This window comes from Chiloscyllium plagiosum, unplaced genomic scaffold, assembly GCF_037043375.1.
Source record: "Chiloscyllium plagiosum isolate Xiang-an unplaced genomic scaffold, Cpla_swu_hap1 HiC_scaffold_5, whole genome shotgun sequence".
Lineage (NCBI taxonomy): Eukaryota > Metazoa > Chordata > Chondrichthyes > Orectolobiformes > Hemiscylliidae > Chiloscyllium > Chiloscyllium plagiosum.
In genome coordinates, this window is record NW_028270143.1 from 1,350,444 (window position 1) to 1,370,573 (window position 20,130).

The window sequence follows — 20,130 nt, forward strand, 5'->3', positions numbered from 1 at the left end:
GGTTTCTGGACTCAAACTGTTAACTCTACTTTATCTCCACAAATGCTGCCAGACCTGCTGAGTTTCCCCAGCAATTTCCGTGTCTGTTTCAGATTTTCAGCATCCATGGTTTTTTTTTCTGAGTTCCTGATAACTAGGTTCGTCATAATGTGCACACTCCTCTCCTTTGTGTGAATTGTTCCTGTTTCCACTCAGCCTGTCAGGCTGCCAATGTGGGAGCTCTTCCCAGAGACAATCAATTGAGATGCTGCCCCCAAGACCTCTATTCAATAAAGGACAGTGGGTGGCTCCCTGAGGCTGCACCTCCAGTTCACGGGAACTTGAGGTTGCTTCTGAAGAGGATTCTTTTAGAGTCAAGTTGCCCCTTGGGTCCCTTTTATATTGTTCCCCTCGTACCCTAAACCTATGCCTTCAAGTTCAGGACTCCCCACCCCAGGAAAGAGACCTTATCCATTTATCTTATCCATGTCCCTCATGCTTTTATCAACCTCTATAAGGTCACTCCTCAGCCTCCGACGCTCCAGGGAAAATAGCCCCAGCCTGTTCAGCCTCTCCCTATAGCTCAAATCCTCCTACCCTGGCAACATCCTTGTAAATCTTTTCTGAATCCTTTCAAGTTTCACAACATCCTTCCGAAAGGAAGGAAACCAGAATTGCACACAATATTCCAAAAGTGGTCTAACCAATATTCTGTACTGCCGCAAGAACCTCCCAACTCCTGTACTCAATACTCTGACCAATAAAGGAAAGCATACCAAACGCCTTCTTCACTATCCTATTTACCTGTAACTCTACTTTCAAGGGGCTATGAACCTGCACTCCAAGGTCTCTGTTCTAGGACCTCACCATTAAGTGTATAAGCCCTACTCTGATTTGCCTTTCCAAAATGCAGCACCTCATATTTATCTAAATTAATCTCCATCTGCCACTCCTCAGCCCATTAGCCCATCTGATTAATATCCCATTGTACTCTGTGGTACCCATTTCCGCTATCCACTACACCTCCACACTTCCCTGGGTAACAGCCTCAATTATTGCACTGTTGCTAGAGTATGTGGCACCATGATTTTACCGCATGGGTAGGGTAAGGAGGTTCGCATCTTTGCTGGAATGGGGATTAATCCCCATTCCATTGGCATTATTTGGAACCACATGGTAGCCTTTTCGCCAACTGAGCTAACTCAAACTCCACCCATCCCCCCCCCCCCCCCGCCATTGCCCCCCCCCCCCCCCCCACAAGAAGAGGTGAGAGGTAAAATAATAAGAACCCTTCCACAGACTGGTCAGTGGCACAGATTGGCATGAGAGGGCTCTCAGGTTTCCACCTCATGCCAGCCACCATTTTAGATTCATTACTCCCCACTGCCAGACCGGCTGGTGTTGGATTCCCAAAAGATCGTAACATATGAGACCACTGATCCAGTGCCTCTATTCCAACCCTCATTCCCAGTCCTGTCTGGATGCCTCTATTCCCACACCCCCACCAACTCTCCAAAACCAGGAAGATTCCACTTAATGGTCCAGTTATGTGAGGGCATGTTAAAAGACATTGAAATTGTATCATTATCTATGGTCTTGTCATAACATGAAAGATTCTGTGTACAATGAGGTTGCCAACTCATGGCAAATAAAAATCTATGTTCGTGATAATGCTGACCTGCGTTTTTCAGACATGGTAACACAACTGCAGTTTCGTACCAATGTATAGAACAAAATATGTTACTGTTTTTGGTTTTAGTGCATAGAATCCTTGGAAGAAGCTGTGATGGAAATTCAGCACCAGTTCAGGACTATGTGAATGTCAAGTATTTTACAGTTTTGCACCTGTCATAAGGCATGGTCCCTGTAGTGCAAGTAAAGACCATTTAATGCTGAAGGATTTACTGCATCTCTGCATCTTTTCATTAAAAGAAAAAGTCTTAGCACAATATTAGGAATCATGCAGGCTAGATAAAAGTGCAAAAGTCTCTTTCATAATGGATTGTTATCCTGTTAACACTATTAATAACAGTTTTCAGCAAAAATTGAGTTAAGTATATTATTAAAAATAAACACATTATCAAGGTTGTGCAGATACAGTGATGGTAAATTTATAAAATATTAATTTGGGTTAGATGCAAACAGTTAGCTTCCATAAGATTTTACTGTTGAAAGTAATTCCATATGGATAATTAAGTGCATATGCTCTCAGGAAAGCAGAATAATTTATTTGGATTAAATACATTGCTTCATTTTTTTTTCTCTTTTTTTGTTTTACCCCCACACTCTCGCCTAACTGCGGTAGTGCTTATTTTTTCCCCAGCATCCATGTTGTGTGCGTGCAGGTGTGAGACACAGTAAAAGACACAAGGTGCATGAATCTTTATTCAAATTTCCACCACCAGGAAGACAGGAAACACCTGAGTGGCCAGTGACAAGCAGTGCCCTTCATATCAAAGGGCAATGTTGCGTGATGAAACAGTGAAGGGGAGGGCAGGGATTAAATCAAAATAGAGTTGGAGGGGGAAATAATGCCCTCCACTCCCTGCGGCGCCCACCTCTCACTGAACAACTCCAGGGTGTTGGTGGACATCACGTGCTCCTTTTCCAGAGACACCGGGGCTCTAACGTAACTGCGGAAGAGGGGCAGGCAGTCGGCCCTAACGACTCCTTCCATGGCCCGCTGCCTGGACTACATTGTTTCACGTATTTGATACACTCACCATTAAATGACATAATTACAACATTTCTGCTGAAATCTTGGATTTTGCTTTAAATTTGGTTTTCTGAATTGGTACAGAACTATTATCAACATATTCACATTATTTCAATTAACCACTAGGTTCCAAACTTAGAACATGATTACACTAAAGGACATGTGGGCTCAGTGTGAACATACCAGTCTCCAGAAAGTGGAAAGTACAATGTTACTCTACCTGAAATGTAGTGCATCCAGGTTCAAGACAATCTCATTGAGATCAACCACATCTGACTCTTCTTAGTGTTTATTTTACCCTTTTCTACCAGAGGAAAGAGATGGCCATGTGTCAACTCATTTCACTAGAACTGAAAATCACATGGGGTGTAAAATGGACAGCTGTTTCCACTGAAACAAGAACTATAAAAAAACAATTTCTGTTTATCCCGCCTCTCCAAGACAGAAAATTTGGCAACTTTACCAATTGATCATTCATTTTTGATCTTAATTTTCAGTTCATTCTGCCTACCTCTTCCAGGTGCATTTACTCCTTATTGGAATATATTCCAATGTCGAGGTGTTGAAAAGTGCTGAGTATTCATGTGTTCCACAGTGAAGAGTTTTATCAATCTATTCAATAACCATCATCATTAAAACTGAGCTTGCATCTTCCATTAGCTTCTCTCTTGTCCATCCTTAAGCTTGACCATGAGACACACCTTTGATCCCATCTCTATTAAAGTCTGTAATCTCTACCAGTCCTATAAATCCTCCCAGATGCCTCTGCTCTCTGTTTTGGACATTTTGTGAATTGTAGTTCTTCCAGCATGCCCTCACACTATAAATGCCCTCCCTTTATCTCTCCACCTCTCTGCCTCTCTTCATTCTTGTCAGCCTAATGAAGCTCCCTCTTCAGAAGATATCTCTTTCTCCAGATCTTCTGTCATGATTTCTCTACTCACAAAACTGACCCTACACTCATCTAACCTTATTAACCATTGTCCCATCTGCAACTGTCCTTTGCTCACCATAATCCTTAAATGTGATTTCCCAAATGTATTCCCATCTTTCCAGGAATTCCAAGTTTGGATTCTTCCAACTGGATTTCTTCCCCTGTCACTGTTTGAAACAGCGCTTTCCAAAGTCACAACCAACATCATAGGTGACCATGTCAAAGATCATTTTTCTGTCCTTGTCTTTCTCATCCTGTCTGCATCCTTTAATCACTCCATCCTCCTTCACCACCTCTCCACTGTTTTCCTGCTGGGGTGGTCTGCTCTTACCTAGTTTCATTTTGTTGTGTGTGCTGCTGTTCATACTTTCTAAGGGCTTCTATGGTCCAGTGTGTGTGTGTCTAATGAGAAGAGTCTTGTAGAATAAATCAGATACAGTTTGTTGCATTTCTGAATGCACTTACACGATATAAGAAAAGGCTTTATATGATCACAATAACTATTGAGAGAATCTAGCTTTGTCCGTCTGCCATGAGCTTCTACTTTTCTATCTTACCATTTCAGACTCTCACAACACATTCTGATCTATCCAATTTTAGCCAGAGAAATATTTGCACTGTGCTTTCTCCCTGCTCTGGAACACTGTTACCTGTGGTGGCTCCCAAGGATCTATTTTTGGTCCTTTTCTGTTTCTTATCTACATGCTGCCACTTGGTAAAAACATTCGAAGGCAAGGCATTTGTTTTCCCATATATAAGCTATCTCACCATCAGCTCTCTCAACTGTTTTACATGTTGCTAGATTATCAGCTTGCTTATCTGGCATCCAGTGTTGAATGAGCAAAAACTTTCTTTTGTTAAATATTGGAAAGAGTGAAGACATTATTTTTGATCCCTGCTCCAAACTCCACTTAATCGCTATCAATCTTCTCACCGACATCAATCTGAGATTAACCATTCTGTTCATAACCTTGGTGTTATTGTTGATCATGCGATGAATTTCCAACCTCATATTTGGACTGTAACTACAACCACCTATTTCCATCCCAGAACATCATCAGGCTTCTCCACTCACTTGATTCTTCTGCTCTTGTAGCCCTCATTCATTCCCATGTTACCTTAATATGTGATTATTCCAAGGCACCCCTGCTGGTGATCTACATTCTACCATTTGTATGCCTTAGGTCATCTGAAGGACTACTTCTCTTGCCTGAACTTGCATCAAGTCTTGCTCCCCCTATCATCCTTGTCCTTACTGACCAACAGTGGTTCTAATCAAACAGCATACTGACTTTAAAATTTTTGCCTATGCTTTCAAACCACTCACTAGGCTTGCTCCTCTCTAACTCTGTAACGTCCACCAGTCATTGAGTCATCATAGAGTCATTGAGATGTACAGCACCGAAATAGACCCTTCGGTCCAAAATGTCCTAACCAAATTAGTCCCATTTGCCAGCACTTGGCCCATATCCCTCTAAACCTTTCCTATTCATAAAACCATCCTCTTGCCTTTTAAATGCTGTAATTCCATAAATCCTCCCAGATATCTCTGCTCTCTAATTTGGGCTTTTTGCTAATTATGGTTCCTCCAGCATGCCCTCAAACTTTATAAATTCCTTCCCTTTACCTCTCCACTCTCAGATTCTCTTCACTTTTAAATCACATCTTAATTTTTCCTCCATGTATTTGGTCATCTGACCTAATAATCCCTTATGTGACTCAGTGTCATACTTTGTTTCAGAAAGTTTATGGTTCATTACTTTAAAGTTGCTATATAAATATAAGTTGTTGTGGTGTACTCAATCTATATCTGTACATGCATTCTTGCAGCAAGAATTACTGAACCATATTTAAGACAGTATCCATGCCAGGTTGTCCTCTCAAGGATCGTAATCTAGGATTGCTGTGGTCCTATTTTCCTGACTTTGAACAAACTCAGTGTTGGCTAAAGATTGAACCTAGACTTCCTTTGTCTGCATGTCTCATCTTTACAATGGACAGATTTAGACCATCTTAAATCTTCGAGTGTCATAATTGTCAAAATGTTTGTGATTTGTGAATCTGCTAAGCAAAGCCCTTTGCTCAGATTAAATTTAGCCACCATTTTGTAGAAAAAGTCTGTTGGCAATAACTATATAATCAATTTTTAAAAATTATACATGAATGTTTAGGGACTTTTATGATTTCCAGGTGTCACAACAGTGTAAATTATGGTATTATATATTATGTAAAGAAGGCTCATCAGTATCTAAAAATGAACATGGAATCTTGCAAAGTGGCTCCCCAAGGTCACACCACTACACTTGTTAATGTCACTTCAACCAAAGGAGGCAGATAGGCTAATGTATTATCTCAGCATTAACCACAAAGGGAGAGGCTTAGAATTTGATTAACCTTGGACAATATAATATGTCCTTCTAAAGGTGTGAAAATATGAAGCTTGGGAAGGAAATAAGGACTACAAAAATACCACAGGAAATTCCAACTTCACTGAGTTTGCTTTGTGGAACAATGATTTGTCAAAAATTATCAGCCATCTTTAATTTTTGATCTAAATAAGACAAGCTACCAAATGACACTCGAGGTCAAATCTTACAAAGGGCTTTGAGAGATACCTTGAGAGAGAAATGTTCTCAACGGTGAGATAGAGAAAGGGGACTGCTGTAATGAACTAGTCCACCTGGGGCCATGACACTCAATGACCAAAAAGTGAAAATAAATGGGTCTTCACTCCCTTCCAGAAACTGTTTTGCTTAATCTACTTCTGGGAGAAACCTACAACAATTCAACTGTACAAGATACTGCATGTGCTGAATTCTGACTTCCCTTTAGAAAAAGAAACTTAAAGCAAATTATGTATTGCAACAGTCTCATCTTTATCTTTGTAAATATATTTTTTCCATATCTAATTTTAATCTTTATATCTGTACATTAGGTAATAACTACCACACTTTTAACTTAGTAAATTCCAGTGTAATAAATTAACTTTTATTGTGCTTATGACTAAAGCTTTGCTGCAAATTGGAACACTAAAAAAGCCTGTAAGGGTTAAATAAACTGTATAAATTTGTAGCATGACCACACTGCAGACATACCTCATGTAGTCATGACATGATAATTTCCATTACAGCACTTTTCAGAATTTTGAACATGCATGGGAGGCAATGGCCTACCAATCTTACTGCTAGACTATCAATCTAGAGGCCTAGACCTCTGGGGTCCGAGGTTTGAATCCTGCCATAGCAGATGGTGGAATTTGGATTCAATCAAAACAAAAATTTACAACTAAGGGTCTAATGATGACCATGAATGATGGCTGAGGTAGCTAAGTGCCTTTTAAATGTTGCAATTGTACCATCCTCCAACACTTATAAACCTCTATAAGGTCACCCCTCAGCCTCCAATGCTCCAGGGAAAACAGTCCCAGCCTATTCAACCTCTCCCTAGAGCTCAAATCCTCCAACCGTGGCAACATCCTTATAAATCTTTTCTGAACCCTTCCAAGTTTCACATCTTTCTGATAGGAAGGAGACCAGAATTGCACACAATATTCTAACAGTGGCCTAACCAATGTCCTGTTCAGCCGCAACATGACCTCCCAACTCCTGTACTTAATACTCTGACCAATAAAGGAAAGCATACCAAACGCCTTCTTCACTATCCTATCTACCTGCGACTCCACTTTCAAGGAGCTATGAACCTGCACTCCAAGATCTCTTTGTTCAGCAACACTCCCTAGGACCTTACCATTAAGTGTATAAGTCCTGCTAAGATTTGCTTTCCCAAAATGCAACACCTCGCATTTATCTAAATTAAATGTCATCTGCCACTCCTCAGCCCATTGGCCCATCTGATCAAAATCCCATTGTATTCTGAGGTAACCTTCTTCACTGTCCACTACAACTCCAATTTTGGTGTCATCTGCAAGCTTACTAAATGAGCCTCCTACGTTCTCATCCAAATCATTTATATGAATGATGAAAAGCAGTGAATCCAGCACCGAACCTTGTGGCACTCCACAGGTCACGGCCTCCAGACTGAAAAACAACCCTCCACCACCACCCTCTGTCTTCTACCTTTGAGCAAGTTCTGTAACCAAATGGCTAGTTCTCCCTGTATTCCATGAGATCTAATCTTGCTAACCAGTCTCCCATGGGGAACCTTGTCGACTATCCCTAATCAGTCCTTGCCTTTCCAAATACATATACGTCCTGTCCCTCAGGATTCCCTCCACCACCGATGTCAGGCTCACTGGTCTATAGTTCCCTGGCTTGTCCTTACTACATTTCTTAAATAGTGGCACCATGTTAGACAACCTCCAGTCTTCCAGCACCTCGCCTGTGAAGATCAATTATCCAAATATCTCAGCAAGGGGCCCAGCAATCACTTCCCTAGCTTCCCACAGAGTTCTAGAGTATACCTGATCAGGTCCTGGGTATTTATCCACCTTTGTGCATTTCAAGACTTCCAGCACTTCCTCCTCTGTAATATGGACATTTTTCAAGATGTTACCATCTATTTCCTTACATACTATACCTTTCATGTCCTTCTCCCCAGTAAACACTGATGCAAAATACTCGCTTAGTATCTCCCCCAACTTCTGCAGCTCCACACAAAGGTGTTATCTTACAGACAGTGCAATACAATGTTTCAGAGCAGAAGCCTTATGTTAGAAAACACATCAATAACAACAAGATTATTGGCAAATGTCTCTGACAACTGAATATTTATCAAAATGGGAGTAGAGCTAACAGTAGTGCACGAGACACATATTTCAAAACATAACCTGATATTTCCATTCCAAGGATGCTCACAAACTCTATTTCCTAAGACAAAATGCCTTAGCAAACATCATTAATAGACATTATCTAGTCATTATCTTATTGCTATTTTGTTCAAATTGGCTGTCATGTTTCCTATGTTATGACAGTGACTATTTATAAAACATTTTTCAGTGAATGCAAAAACTTTGCAATGTTCTGAGGTTGTGAGGTACAACAGTAATAATTTGTATTCATAATATGCTTTATCTAATAAAACATGCCAGGGTTCTGCGTGGGAATGTTTGAAAGCAACACTTGAGAGTGAGTCAGACAAGGTGATAATACAGAAGACGAACAAAACTTTGACAAGGAAGTAGGTTTTAATCAGTGACTTAACAAAAGAAAGAGATGCAGAGAGACTTAGTGTGAGAATTCCAGTGCTTAGGACCGAAACAACTTAAAGCATGGTCATCAACAGAGGAATAAATAAACTCAAATGATTAGAATTAGATGAGCACAGACACCTGGAACGGTTTTGGAACTGGAAGAGATTTCAGAGATGAGGAGGAGCAAGGTAATGGAGGAATTTGAAATCAAGAATAAACCTTTTATAATTGAGGCATTGCTTATCTGGGAGCCAATACAGATCATCAAGTTGGTAAGGACAAGATTATAGAGAATAAAACGTCAGTAGTCAGGCAGGAGTGCATTCTGGTGGTTAAATCAACATGTTTAAGCAGCAGATGAGCTGAAGCAGGGGAGGAGGTGGGTGATGTTATGGAGATGGAACTGTGTGGGCCTCATGATGGTGCAAAATGCGATCAAAGCTCACCATTGGGTTAAATATTATGCAAGGTTGTGAAAACTCTTGTTCAGCTTCATACAGTAGACTTCACAATGATTGATGCTAGCTAAATGACCTATAATTCCCTGCTGTCTGTTTCCTTTTTTCTTGCACAATAGTGATACATTTGTGCTCTTTTTTAACATATTCAATTTTCCAATCAACCTGTTCAGAGATCTTATTACACAGATCTGGAGCAGGTGAGACTTGAACCCATGCCCCCTGGGCTGGGGTAGGGACACTGCCACAGTACCACTTGTGGTTTTGCAATCTGCTGGGATCGTTCCAGGATCTAGCAAGTTTCTGAAGAATAGAACCAATGTATATCACTGCTTGGGTACAGAACAGTCTCCTTCATTCCTGACAGCATGAAGCAAATCCAGGGTATGTTTAACAACTCCTTTACGCTGATGCAACGACATGTTTTAACATCAGTCTCAAGAGTGAATCTGATTATTACACGAGAATTAATTTTACTAATTCCAAAAAGCACAGCCTACTAATTTTTCCAGATTACTAACTGATTGTTCAATAGTACACAATTCTACACTGACAATCTGCACCCACATGGAGCTAACTGAGACAGGAAACTGGATAAATCTTAGTAAATAGGGATTTTCTCAGAGCAGTCCAACCTGACTAAATCCAGAGGTGAGAGAATAGTGAGTGAATAAAACGTACCTGCCTTCCACCATTATTTAACTTAAAACAGCCTCTATCATAGTTTTGAAAGAGTAGAATGGACAAGGGAATATTTCCTTTCCCTGAGACACACATGACCATGTTGAAGAAGAAGATGTCATGGAAAATTCAACATGATGGTCACAGCATGTGCATTTTGGTACATTTTCTTGCATGGTCCTCTCTGTAAAATGATACAGCTATGCACTGTCAAACCAAGTCTGCACCTCACCATGAACTCTGCATGGCGGATTTCAATGTCCACCATCAAGAGTGGCTCAGCAGTAATACTACTGAGCTGGTTGAGTTCTAACATACATAGCTGATAGACTGGGCATGTAGGAGGTGGGAGGGAACCAACAAGAGGGAAAAACATACTAGACCCCATGCTTAACAATCTGCCTGCTGCAGATACTATCAGTAAGAGTATTGCCCAGTCCTTGTGGAGACTAAGCCCACCTTCACACTGAGAATACCCTCCATCATGGTATGTGGCACTATCATCGTGCCAAAAGGGACCTCAAGATTTTATAAACCTCTATAAGGGGTCACCCCTCAGCCTCCGACACTCCAGGGAAAACAGCCCCAGCCTATTCAGTCTCTCCCTATAGCTCAAACCCTCCAACCCTGGCAACATCTTAGTAAATCTTTTCTGAACTCTTTCAAGTTTCACAACATCCTTCCAAAAGCAGGGAGACCAGAATTGCACACAGTATCCCAATCGTGACCTGACAAATTTATGAGGAGAGGTTGAGTAGTCTGGGATTATACGCATTGGAATTTAGAAGAATAAGGGGGAATCTTATGGAAACATATAAAATTATAAAGGAAATAAACAAAAAAGAAGCAGGAAGGTTGTTTCCAATGGCGGGTGAAACTAGGTCTAGGGGGTAGAGCCTCAAAATAAGGAGGAGCAGATTTATGACTGAGTTGAAGGAACTTCTTCACCTGTGAATCATTTGTGAATGTGTGGAATTCCATAGCCAGTGAAGCAGATAAGGCTACATCATTGATTGATTTTAAGGCAAAAATAGATAGATTTTTGAACAGTAAAGGAATTGAGTGTTATGGTGAGCGGGTGGGTAAGTGGACCTGAGTCCATGAAAAGATCAGCCACGATCTTAGGAAAAGGGAGAGCAGTGTTGAGAGGTCAGTTTGCCTACTCCTCTCTTTTTTTATGTTCTTATGTATATTTATAAGCTTCATTTAGTCTCTGTTCATTATTGTAAAGAGTGTGATCCTCATGGTTTAAGTTTCATTTTATATTTTAAAAGATACATTGAGTAGGCTTGCCTGAAATTGTGTTGTAGCAATTCCTAATCTTTTGTCTTAACATCTGCATTTCTTTGTTTTGTTTTTGCAGTTTAAAGGGAAAAACCATCATTTCCCGGGCAGACTGTTAAGTCTACCAAAGGTATGTTTTGTGGTTTATTGGCCTCCAGTTAACCTGAAGCAGAACAATAAAACCTGTTTTTAATTTGTTCCATATCTCCCTTTGGAACGCATATATAGGTCTTGGAAATTTCAGTTGACAGTGTTGAGTACCAGTTTTGAGAACTCAGACTGTATGTATCCAGGTTTCAAGAAACAATTGTTATGACAACCAGCAGCCATTCATGTCGGACACCTATTGCTAACAGCCATATGAGTCGTTATCCAGTGGCTCCATTCCCTTTTATCTTCCCTCATTTACTCGGTGGATTCTCATCTCCTTCAATAAATGGACTTCAAAATCATCCACATGCAAGTGGATGCAGTACCCCCTCTCCTGCAAGTGAGTACCACATTATGCAAAATAGTTGCAAACGACTTAATTGCTTGATTTGTAGTGAATTTATTTTATTCCATAATCCTGGCTGTATGTTTAATGGGTTTTCATGTGAGCAATACCTTCTGTATCTTTACTTGATTCCACTGTGACATTGCAAGCAGAAAGATCATCGGCTGAAATTAGTCAGCTTTTTAGGTTTTATGTTTCAGTAGCAATTAGCATTTGAAAACAAATACCTTTTGCAACTCTACAGGTTTTGAATCATGTTTCTTCGATTACCTGATATGTAAATAATGATGCAGTTTCAAGTTAACTTTTGTCACTTCAAAACTGTTTTTGATTGCATTTGTGATATCTTAGTGCTAACAATTTGTGTTTGTGTTCATTTATTGATTTCTTTAAAATTAAAACACAAAAAGGGGCACATTCCACATGTCAGGACTTAATCCAAACCAATGGAAGCTGTTTTCTTTCTTCTCAAGTTGAAAAGATTTACATCCCTAAAGACTGCTCCCTACTTCTCATTCACAGAATAGGCTACTGGTAAAGTACAAGCAATCGACTGATCTTAGTGGGTAAGTTACAGGCAGGGGTCATTACAAACATTCGAGACTGGGTAGGAACACGAAAACCTATTTTATTTTGAGGGAAACATTTCAGCATTTAACGTAGTTTCTTGTTTCTATCTCTTATCTCAGTACCTGCACATCTTCATTATACAGAATATTATGTTTAAAAGGAAAAATATCTGTCTTAGAACCAACAATTTTCCGGAACCTTTTATAATCATGCTCCAATGGACATAAAGTGGTCAGATTTCAGTGTAAGCAAAAGAACGGTGTAATCATTTGGAAATTGGATAAGAACAGAAGTCTACTACAATAAAGGGCCCAATCTACATAATAAATAATGAATATTCCTTGAATCTTTCAAAATGCATTTTGCAAGCCATTCAAAATTACCAATATTTGTGCCAAATTTAGCACATGTTCAATAAGCAATTGATTTAGTTATATCCAAACAGTATTCCTTAATGCAATATATTTAAAATGAGACATCTATGTAATAAAAAGACAACTAAAATTGAAAATTAGACCAAAATCAACTAAAAATGAAATTAATCTTTAAGAATAGATGTTAACTTGCAATGTTCTTTAAACTGAAATTCCTGATGTAAAATTATCACTTTGGTATTGCAATTAACCAGATACATACTTTAAGTTACAAGGGAAAACATATCCTCAATTTACTGTTTAATGAAATGTTTCTAACGTTTTTTTTTCTGTAGAAAGGGTTTAGAAGTGTTAGAAGTGGCTTGACTGAAACATATAAGACCCTGACCAGTCTTGACAGGGCGGATGTGGAGAGAATGTTTCCTTTTGTGAGAGAATCCAGATTGAGATATTTCTTTCGGCCAGAGGAGTCATTGGAACTCACCTCTTTAAAAAGGCGATTGGCAATTGCTTGCCTGGCTGTAATCTTCCCTTGCTGGTCCTTGGTGGACATTGGAGCCAGGGAACAGATGACATAAAAAGGGTGTTTATTTGAGATGCAGCTATGGACAGATATATTGCGCAGTGTGGTGGTTAAACAGTGATGAGGATGAGAGAATGGGGCTTTGCCTGTAAGGACACATCAGCGATGCCAGCTTTGTACCCTCGGGAAGCATGACTTTGTGGATGCTGTGCCAGTGAGGGCCTTTCAAAGATGATGCAGGCGCAAGGGATGCTGGTCATTTGGTGGATATTAGCTGACTGGTGAATTGTTCGGGGGAAACAGTTGAGGAAGAAATCAGAAATGAAGGATGCCATGGAGGTGGGACAGATTATTAATGAAAATCCAAAAGAATCGCGAATGGCGGAAATCAGAAACACAAGTAGAAATTACTGGAAAAACTCAGCCGGTCTATGGAGAGAAATCAGAGTTATACTGGGTCCAGTGACCCTTCTTCATAAGGTGAGTTTGGTAAGGTACAGAGAGAAAATTCACTAGGCCTCGTGGTGACAAACCCTCCAAAACTCATTCTAACTTAGACTTAGCCAAAAATCATAAGAATCAGCCCCTTGTATTTAATCACATTTGGCCAACTCTAATGCACATTTCTCCCCCACAATCGTGGCAGAAATGGCACAAAATAGAGCATTGAATCAGTCCACAGACATGTTGGCTATAAGAGCAGGTCAAAGGCTAGGAACCCCGAAATGAGTACCACACCTCCTAACTCCCCAAAGCCTGTCCATCATCTCCGAGGCACAAGTTAGCAGTCTGATTGAGTACTCCCCACTTGTCTGGATGGGTGCAGCTTCAACAACATTTAAAAAGCTTGACACCACCTCGGACAAAGCAGCCTGCTTGATTGATTGATCCACAAGCATCCACCCTCCAATACCGACATTCAGTAGCACCAGTGTATACCATCTACAAGATGTACTGCAGAAAGTGACTAATGCTGTCTGAACTGCACCTTCCAAACCTGTCAACCAGTACTATCAACAAGGACAAGCAAGGACAACAGATAGATGGGAATACCACATCCTGCAAGCTCTCCTCCATGCCGCTCACCATCCTGACTTGGGTGCTACATCACAGTTCCTTCACTGTCACTGAGTCAAAATCCCAGAATTTCCTACATAGCAGCACTATTGGTGTATACAACATGAACTGCAGCATTTCAAGAAGGTTCCTCAGCACCACTTTCTCAAGTATAATTAGAAATGGGCAACGAATGCTGGTCTAGCTAGAGAAGGCCCCATCCTGTTGAGTAATAAATAACAAAAACTGCAGCTTATACATAGTCTATCCACAGTCACTGGAAGAAATTCAGTCGAGGTAAGTGATGGCGAAGCCAAGTTATTTAATGCATTTGGAAGAGAAAAGAATTTCAGCTGCATTTAGCTTTTCAAAAACATTACTGTTTGTAATAATACAGAAGGTGAAAGGAAGGCTCACGTTCTTGCCATCCCGTATTTGGTGAGTTAAAATGTGACAAAATCATTCCTGTCACAATAGCAAATCTGTGCAGAATTCATGGATTGTGTGCATGGCTTCTTTATTTTACTAAACTGAGAGGGATATCAACTTATATTCCTGACACTATAAACTACAGCCATTATAAACTAAACAAAGATGTTTATTCATATTCAATTGGGGCACATTCATGAAAAGAAAGTTTATAAATTGTACAATGCAGGACAGTGATATTAAACCCAGATGTTAAATTGGAGCATTCAAATGTTTTGAAAAAATGTTTGCAATTTTCGAGCAAGGAATTATAATAGGTTCAACTACGTGCCCTGGTTGAAGTCCACTTCTGATCTGTGTTTGAGAAACAGCCAGAGATGATAAATATAACTGAACAGTATTGTAACAGACTTTAATGACACTGAACAGAAGGTATCAATCATAGATCCAATGGAGACAATGTTTAAATAAAAGGTGGGCTTAACCTTGTCACACGCGATAACAGCACACGAGTTATATCCAGTCAGGTTAATAAATCTTTCCAATGTTTTGTTGCATTATGCAAACATGAACATAGAAACTTTAGTAACAGGAGCAATTGGTCATTCCACAGATAGGCACTTCAACTCCATTTTCAAATCTTTGCTTCCTTAATACTCTAATCCAAACAAAAAAAGATACATGTTATGAAGCATCTTCTCAAAAAGGGGAAATTGCAAAGAAATAGAACATCCTTTACAGCATTCATAATATCCAGTGCCTATAGCTCAATGGGCTTTGTTCTCATTATCACTGGCTTTCCACAGATTATACAGCACTGTTTTCTGAGATTGTTTCCTGTCAAGTTTCCTGAGATGTATTACGTATTTTATTTATCCAGTAGACAAAAGATGATCTAACAAAATATGAACAATGATGTTGTAGCTGTGTTAAAATATTGGCTTTACCATTCCACTGACATTTAATCTAATGAATTCTTGATATATGTTCTCACCTGAACATTACCTGGAGCAGCAATGAAATGTAAATAATTTACCTTACAGTAAGTTTGAAAGTAAGAATAGGGCTGAATAGATCTAGAATAAGAATAGCCCAAAATCTACTCTCCTCATCTTAAAACTGAGACCACCTAGTTATTAACGCCTCTAATAAGGAGCAAAGTTTTCCCTGATTTTTCCTCTTTATGCCCCTCAAAACAACTCAATCAGATGACCTCTACTCTGCTCTAAGGAAAACAACTCCATCCTATGTCTTCATGGCTGAGTTGATTCATCCCAGGCAACATTCTGCTGAATGTTCTCTGCACCTGCTCTCATGCAATCACATAATGTGGTGACCAGAACTGCACACATTACTCCAGCTATGGTCTAACTAACATTGCATACAGCTCCATCATAACCTCCTTGCTCTTTTAATCATGGAAAAGACATCTTCCCAGAGTAGCAAAACGAAATTGTGATTGGTTTTGTCATAGTTGTGGTTATAACTGAGGGGGGGTAAATTGATTAGTTTGGGTCTGTTACTCATTTTAAAATTATGGTCATTGAGGGATTGATTCTTGCTTAATGGATGGTTTTCTCTTATATATGGGGAAAGAATAGACATCTATTCGAACATACAACATGATTTCCTGAAATTCTGACATAGACGACTGCCAAATGAAATTCACCACTCTATGCCCCAGAAAAGTGCACTTATTTGGAGGTATCAAGATGATCAGAGTGCATAAATTTGCCAGCTCCTCGACTATACTTCCCTCATTCACTCACTTTTCTAATTGTTAAAGAATATTAAGACAATGATTTGTAATTTTGTTATATTTATTCAAATTAGAACATTACTTTCCATAATTTCTAAAATTCATGCACTCTCAATTTCAACTTATTTTCTTATGCAGTGTCATCAATTCTTTGTCAGAAATGAGATCTGAATTCTTCCTGTTGTTTTGCTGAGGGCGGCTGAACAAGTTTTCGCAGAAGCAGACTTGGAAAAAATTGTGATTTGAGCCACAATACAAACCGTTTTGAAACTAGCTGAAGACTTTGATGTAACCATAAGTAAATTATCTTAAATCAAAACACATTTTTAAAGTAAAATCTTGCCCTCTTCTAAGACAACGTACCCTTGTGACTTGTCATCCCTTACGCATTTATCTTTTACATAATTTGGATTTTGCATTATTTAAAATTATTTTTGATGTTTTACTGCATAAAATGAATTAGGGATTTTAGCAAACACTCAATTTGGTCTGAAGGTATTGCTTTGTCTTCTTTAACGTTTACAGTAGATTAAAAATTACACTTAACCTCAATGATTTAGGCTTATCATATGAATGCATTAAGTATTTATCTGCTGAAATGCCAAAATATGTTCCAGAGATATATATAACTTCTTTTCAAGCAGTATGTATCTCTCTCTGGATAAAGTATCCCTTTATTGAAACAACATTGTTTTTGACAGTTATTTTTCATTACCTTTGCACACAATGGAAAACCTATTTGATATAAATTATTTTATAATTGCTCGAATCATCCTTCAGATCTTTTATTGCCATTTACCAGATCTGAAGGAAGGCGTACGATCTCGTGCAAATTCTTTGTTCCTCTGTTATTAGGGATATTAAGTTTGTAAATAACCTTGGTGGTGTTCCTGTAGATCTTCCCTTGCAATAAGGAAAGACTTGACGTGCCCTCAAGGGCACTGATGGAACATGGGCACCAGATATAAGTTGTAGAAGGCATCAGGAGCAAATCCAAGATTGGAAGTGAAGGAAAAGGGGTCTAGCATAAAAGATTAAAAAGAATTCAAAGTGCATGTCCCCTTTAACAGTTGTGACAATTGGTAAGAGCACTGGTTCAGATCAGTCTCAATATTTCATTCACATCTTGTGATTTGGTTTCCAGCATGCACTCTGAATTATTTTAAAATGTATTTAATTAACTAGAACATGTCACTGCTGGGACATTGGGGTCTAGGCACCATATTTAAGACACTCAGGCAGTATTTCACATCTTCAGGAGCCTTCCCTTCTTCCTCACCTGAGGAAACAAATGGCTGGTCCATCTCCCCCTCTTCTAAGTCTTCACCTTCTTGTTGAGCTACAGTCTGTAGGGTGCAGCAATCAAGCTCTATCTGGACACTCGGTCTGGTGAATATTGGAGTGCTTACCCTGAGTGGTCCATACAGTAGAAGTCCATCTACAATAGACCAATTGCCTGTTCACTGATGACCTCAGTGAATGCATGGAATGCATTGTAGCACTGTTCAGCATCATAGAACCATAGAGAATCATAGAATCATATAGTATTGAAGAGACCATTCGACCCATCAAGTCTGCACTGACAAAACTACTCAAAATCTACACTACTCCCACCTTTCTGCCGTTGCCTCACCGTCTTGAATGTTATGATGTTTCAAGTGTCCTTGCAAGTACTTTTCAACTGTTCTGAGGTTCTCTCCTCAACTACCCTCCCAGGCAGTACATTTGAAATGCCCACCAGCTGCTGGCGGAAAAAGGCTTTCTTCAGATCGCCTCTTAATCTCCTGCCTTTTACCTTCAAATTACATCCCCTTGTTATTGACCCTGTAATGAGGAGGAGCAGCCACCTCCTGTCCATCCTGTTCATGCCCATTTCAATCTTATACATCTCAATCAGGCCTCCCCTCAGCTTTCTCTATTGAAAGAAAATAAACTGAGCTTACTTGACCTCACCTTATAGCTAAACTGGTCCATCCCAGGCAACATCCTGATGAATCTCTTCTGCAGCCCGTCCAGTGCAATCATATCCTTCCTATAGTATGGTGACCAGAACTGTACACAGTACTCCAGCTGTGGCCTAACCAGAGTTTGTGCAGCTGCAACATAGCTTCCCCGTTGTTGTAGTGCAATGTTACAACCGATAAAGGCAAGTGTTCCATATGCCTTCTCAACTACCCTATTAATCTGTCCTGCCACCTTCAGGGATCTGTGGACAAGATCCCTCTGTTCCTCTGAGAATCCTAGTTCCTGCCATGGAGGGTTTCAGCTATTGCATTTATTTACTGTGTTTTCTGGGCCAGCAGTAAAGACATTGTAGAGGGTGAACACGTTGCGAGTTGTGCAGTATGTATGCATTGTGATTCCTAACAAGCGTAACCACACTTACAGGAATTGCTGCCTGTGATCACAAACAAACTGGACACCAAGGGAGTAAATTCTCCTCCTGTTCAGGAAAGTGGCTGGGGAATGCCAGGGAGCTCTGGATGCCACATGCATGCAACTAGTGACCCCTTGTATCTGAAGGAACTCATTGATGGCTGTAAATGTGACTGCCCCGGGTCCATGGTAAACTGAATCACTTTCAAGTAGAAGGCACCAATGAATTCATGCAATGCACTTGCAGCTGTTGATTGGGAGACAACATACAAGTCGCCAGGTGAGGTTTGAAAGAAGCCGTTGACTTGGAGGTTCAGTACAGCAGTACCACATGCACAAGTGCTTCTTCCCATCCACTAGGTCTGCCTGCAAGAGGAGGAGGCAAATCTAGGTGGTGGCATCCCTAATCTTGGGGAAGTGCCTCTGGCTCTGGTTCCACTTATCAACAGGTAGCTGCAGTGATCTCAGTTGACCTTTTCTCAGTGCATTGCTCAACAATGCAGAAGAGCCTGTCTCCCTTCTTCACATGCTTCCTGCTCATCCACAGCTGGAAGCCCCTGAACCTCATGTCTCTGTTTCTGTTGGTGATGTCCATTCCTTCTTCTCCACCTTTCGTAAACTTCAGACAGCAGTTGGGTTCATACGGCCAAGTTCTGCCATGGAAATACTGATCTGTGAAGAAATATCAGGAGGAGGTGCATATTTTCCAACTGAGATTATCACACCATTAACGTAGCCTTTGGGCCCTCATCAGGTTATTCATATGTCGGGTGAAAGCTCGCAATTAGGTGAGGTGTATCCTTTGTGACATTTGCTGCTGCTGCCATATTCACAAAGATCACATCTTTTTGTTTATCATTATTTAAGATGCTGGACCAAACTGGGAAGTGGACTGCTTTCTACCAAGAGTATAGAAGCATTTGCTGCATTTTTAAAAACAAGTTACTGGGTTGCATGGCTTTGTACAAGCAGTGGAAGAAGATTCTGAGACCCAGTGGGACAGTGGGTAGGTGTGTAATCAGAGTGTGTGGACAATCCTGGTACAGAAAATCTCCAGACTTTATGAGACAGCAGATCTCTCTTTCTCTCTCTGCAGTGAAGCAACCAAGAACTAAAACATTTCTCATCTCTCCCAGCATTTGCTATCAGCTGGTACCTTTAACTAGTGATTGAGAAGCTGAACAATTGATATGTAAACCAACTCCTATCCCATGTCTTCAATGATGAACTTGGACACAAGTTTGGAAGGATTTGAGAGAAACGAAAGGGGACACCTCATTTAAATCCTGCAGACTGGAGCTATTTCCCCAGTTCCTCCACCCACAACATCCATATTTGCAGGTGGC

At 40.0% G+C, this 20,130-nt stretch overlaps 1 protein-coding gene across 2 annotated transcripts in view; it reads left to right on the forward strand.

Moving 5' to 3' along the window:
• Positions 1-20,130, forward strand: part of LOC122549656 (retinoic acid receptor beta) — a 510,173-nt gene that overhangs the window by 35,535 nt on the left and 454,508 nt on the right. For both annotated transcript variants that reach the window (XM_087986905.1, XM_087986906.1), the window contains exon 2: positions 11,281-11,691. In XM_087986905.1, coding sequence (XP_087843031.1) covers positions 11,514-11,691 — 178 coding nt within the window. In that variant the 5' untranslated portion in view covers positions 11,281-11,513. The remainder of the gene's footprint in view (positions 1-11,280; positions 11,692-20,130) is intronic.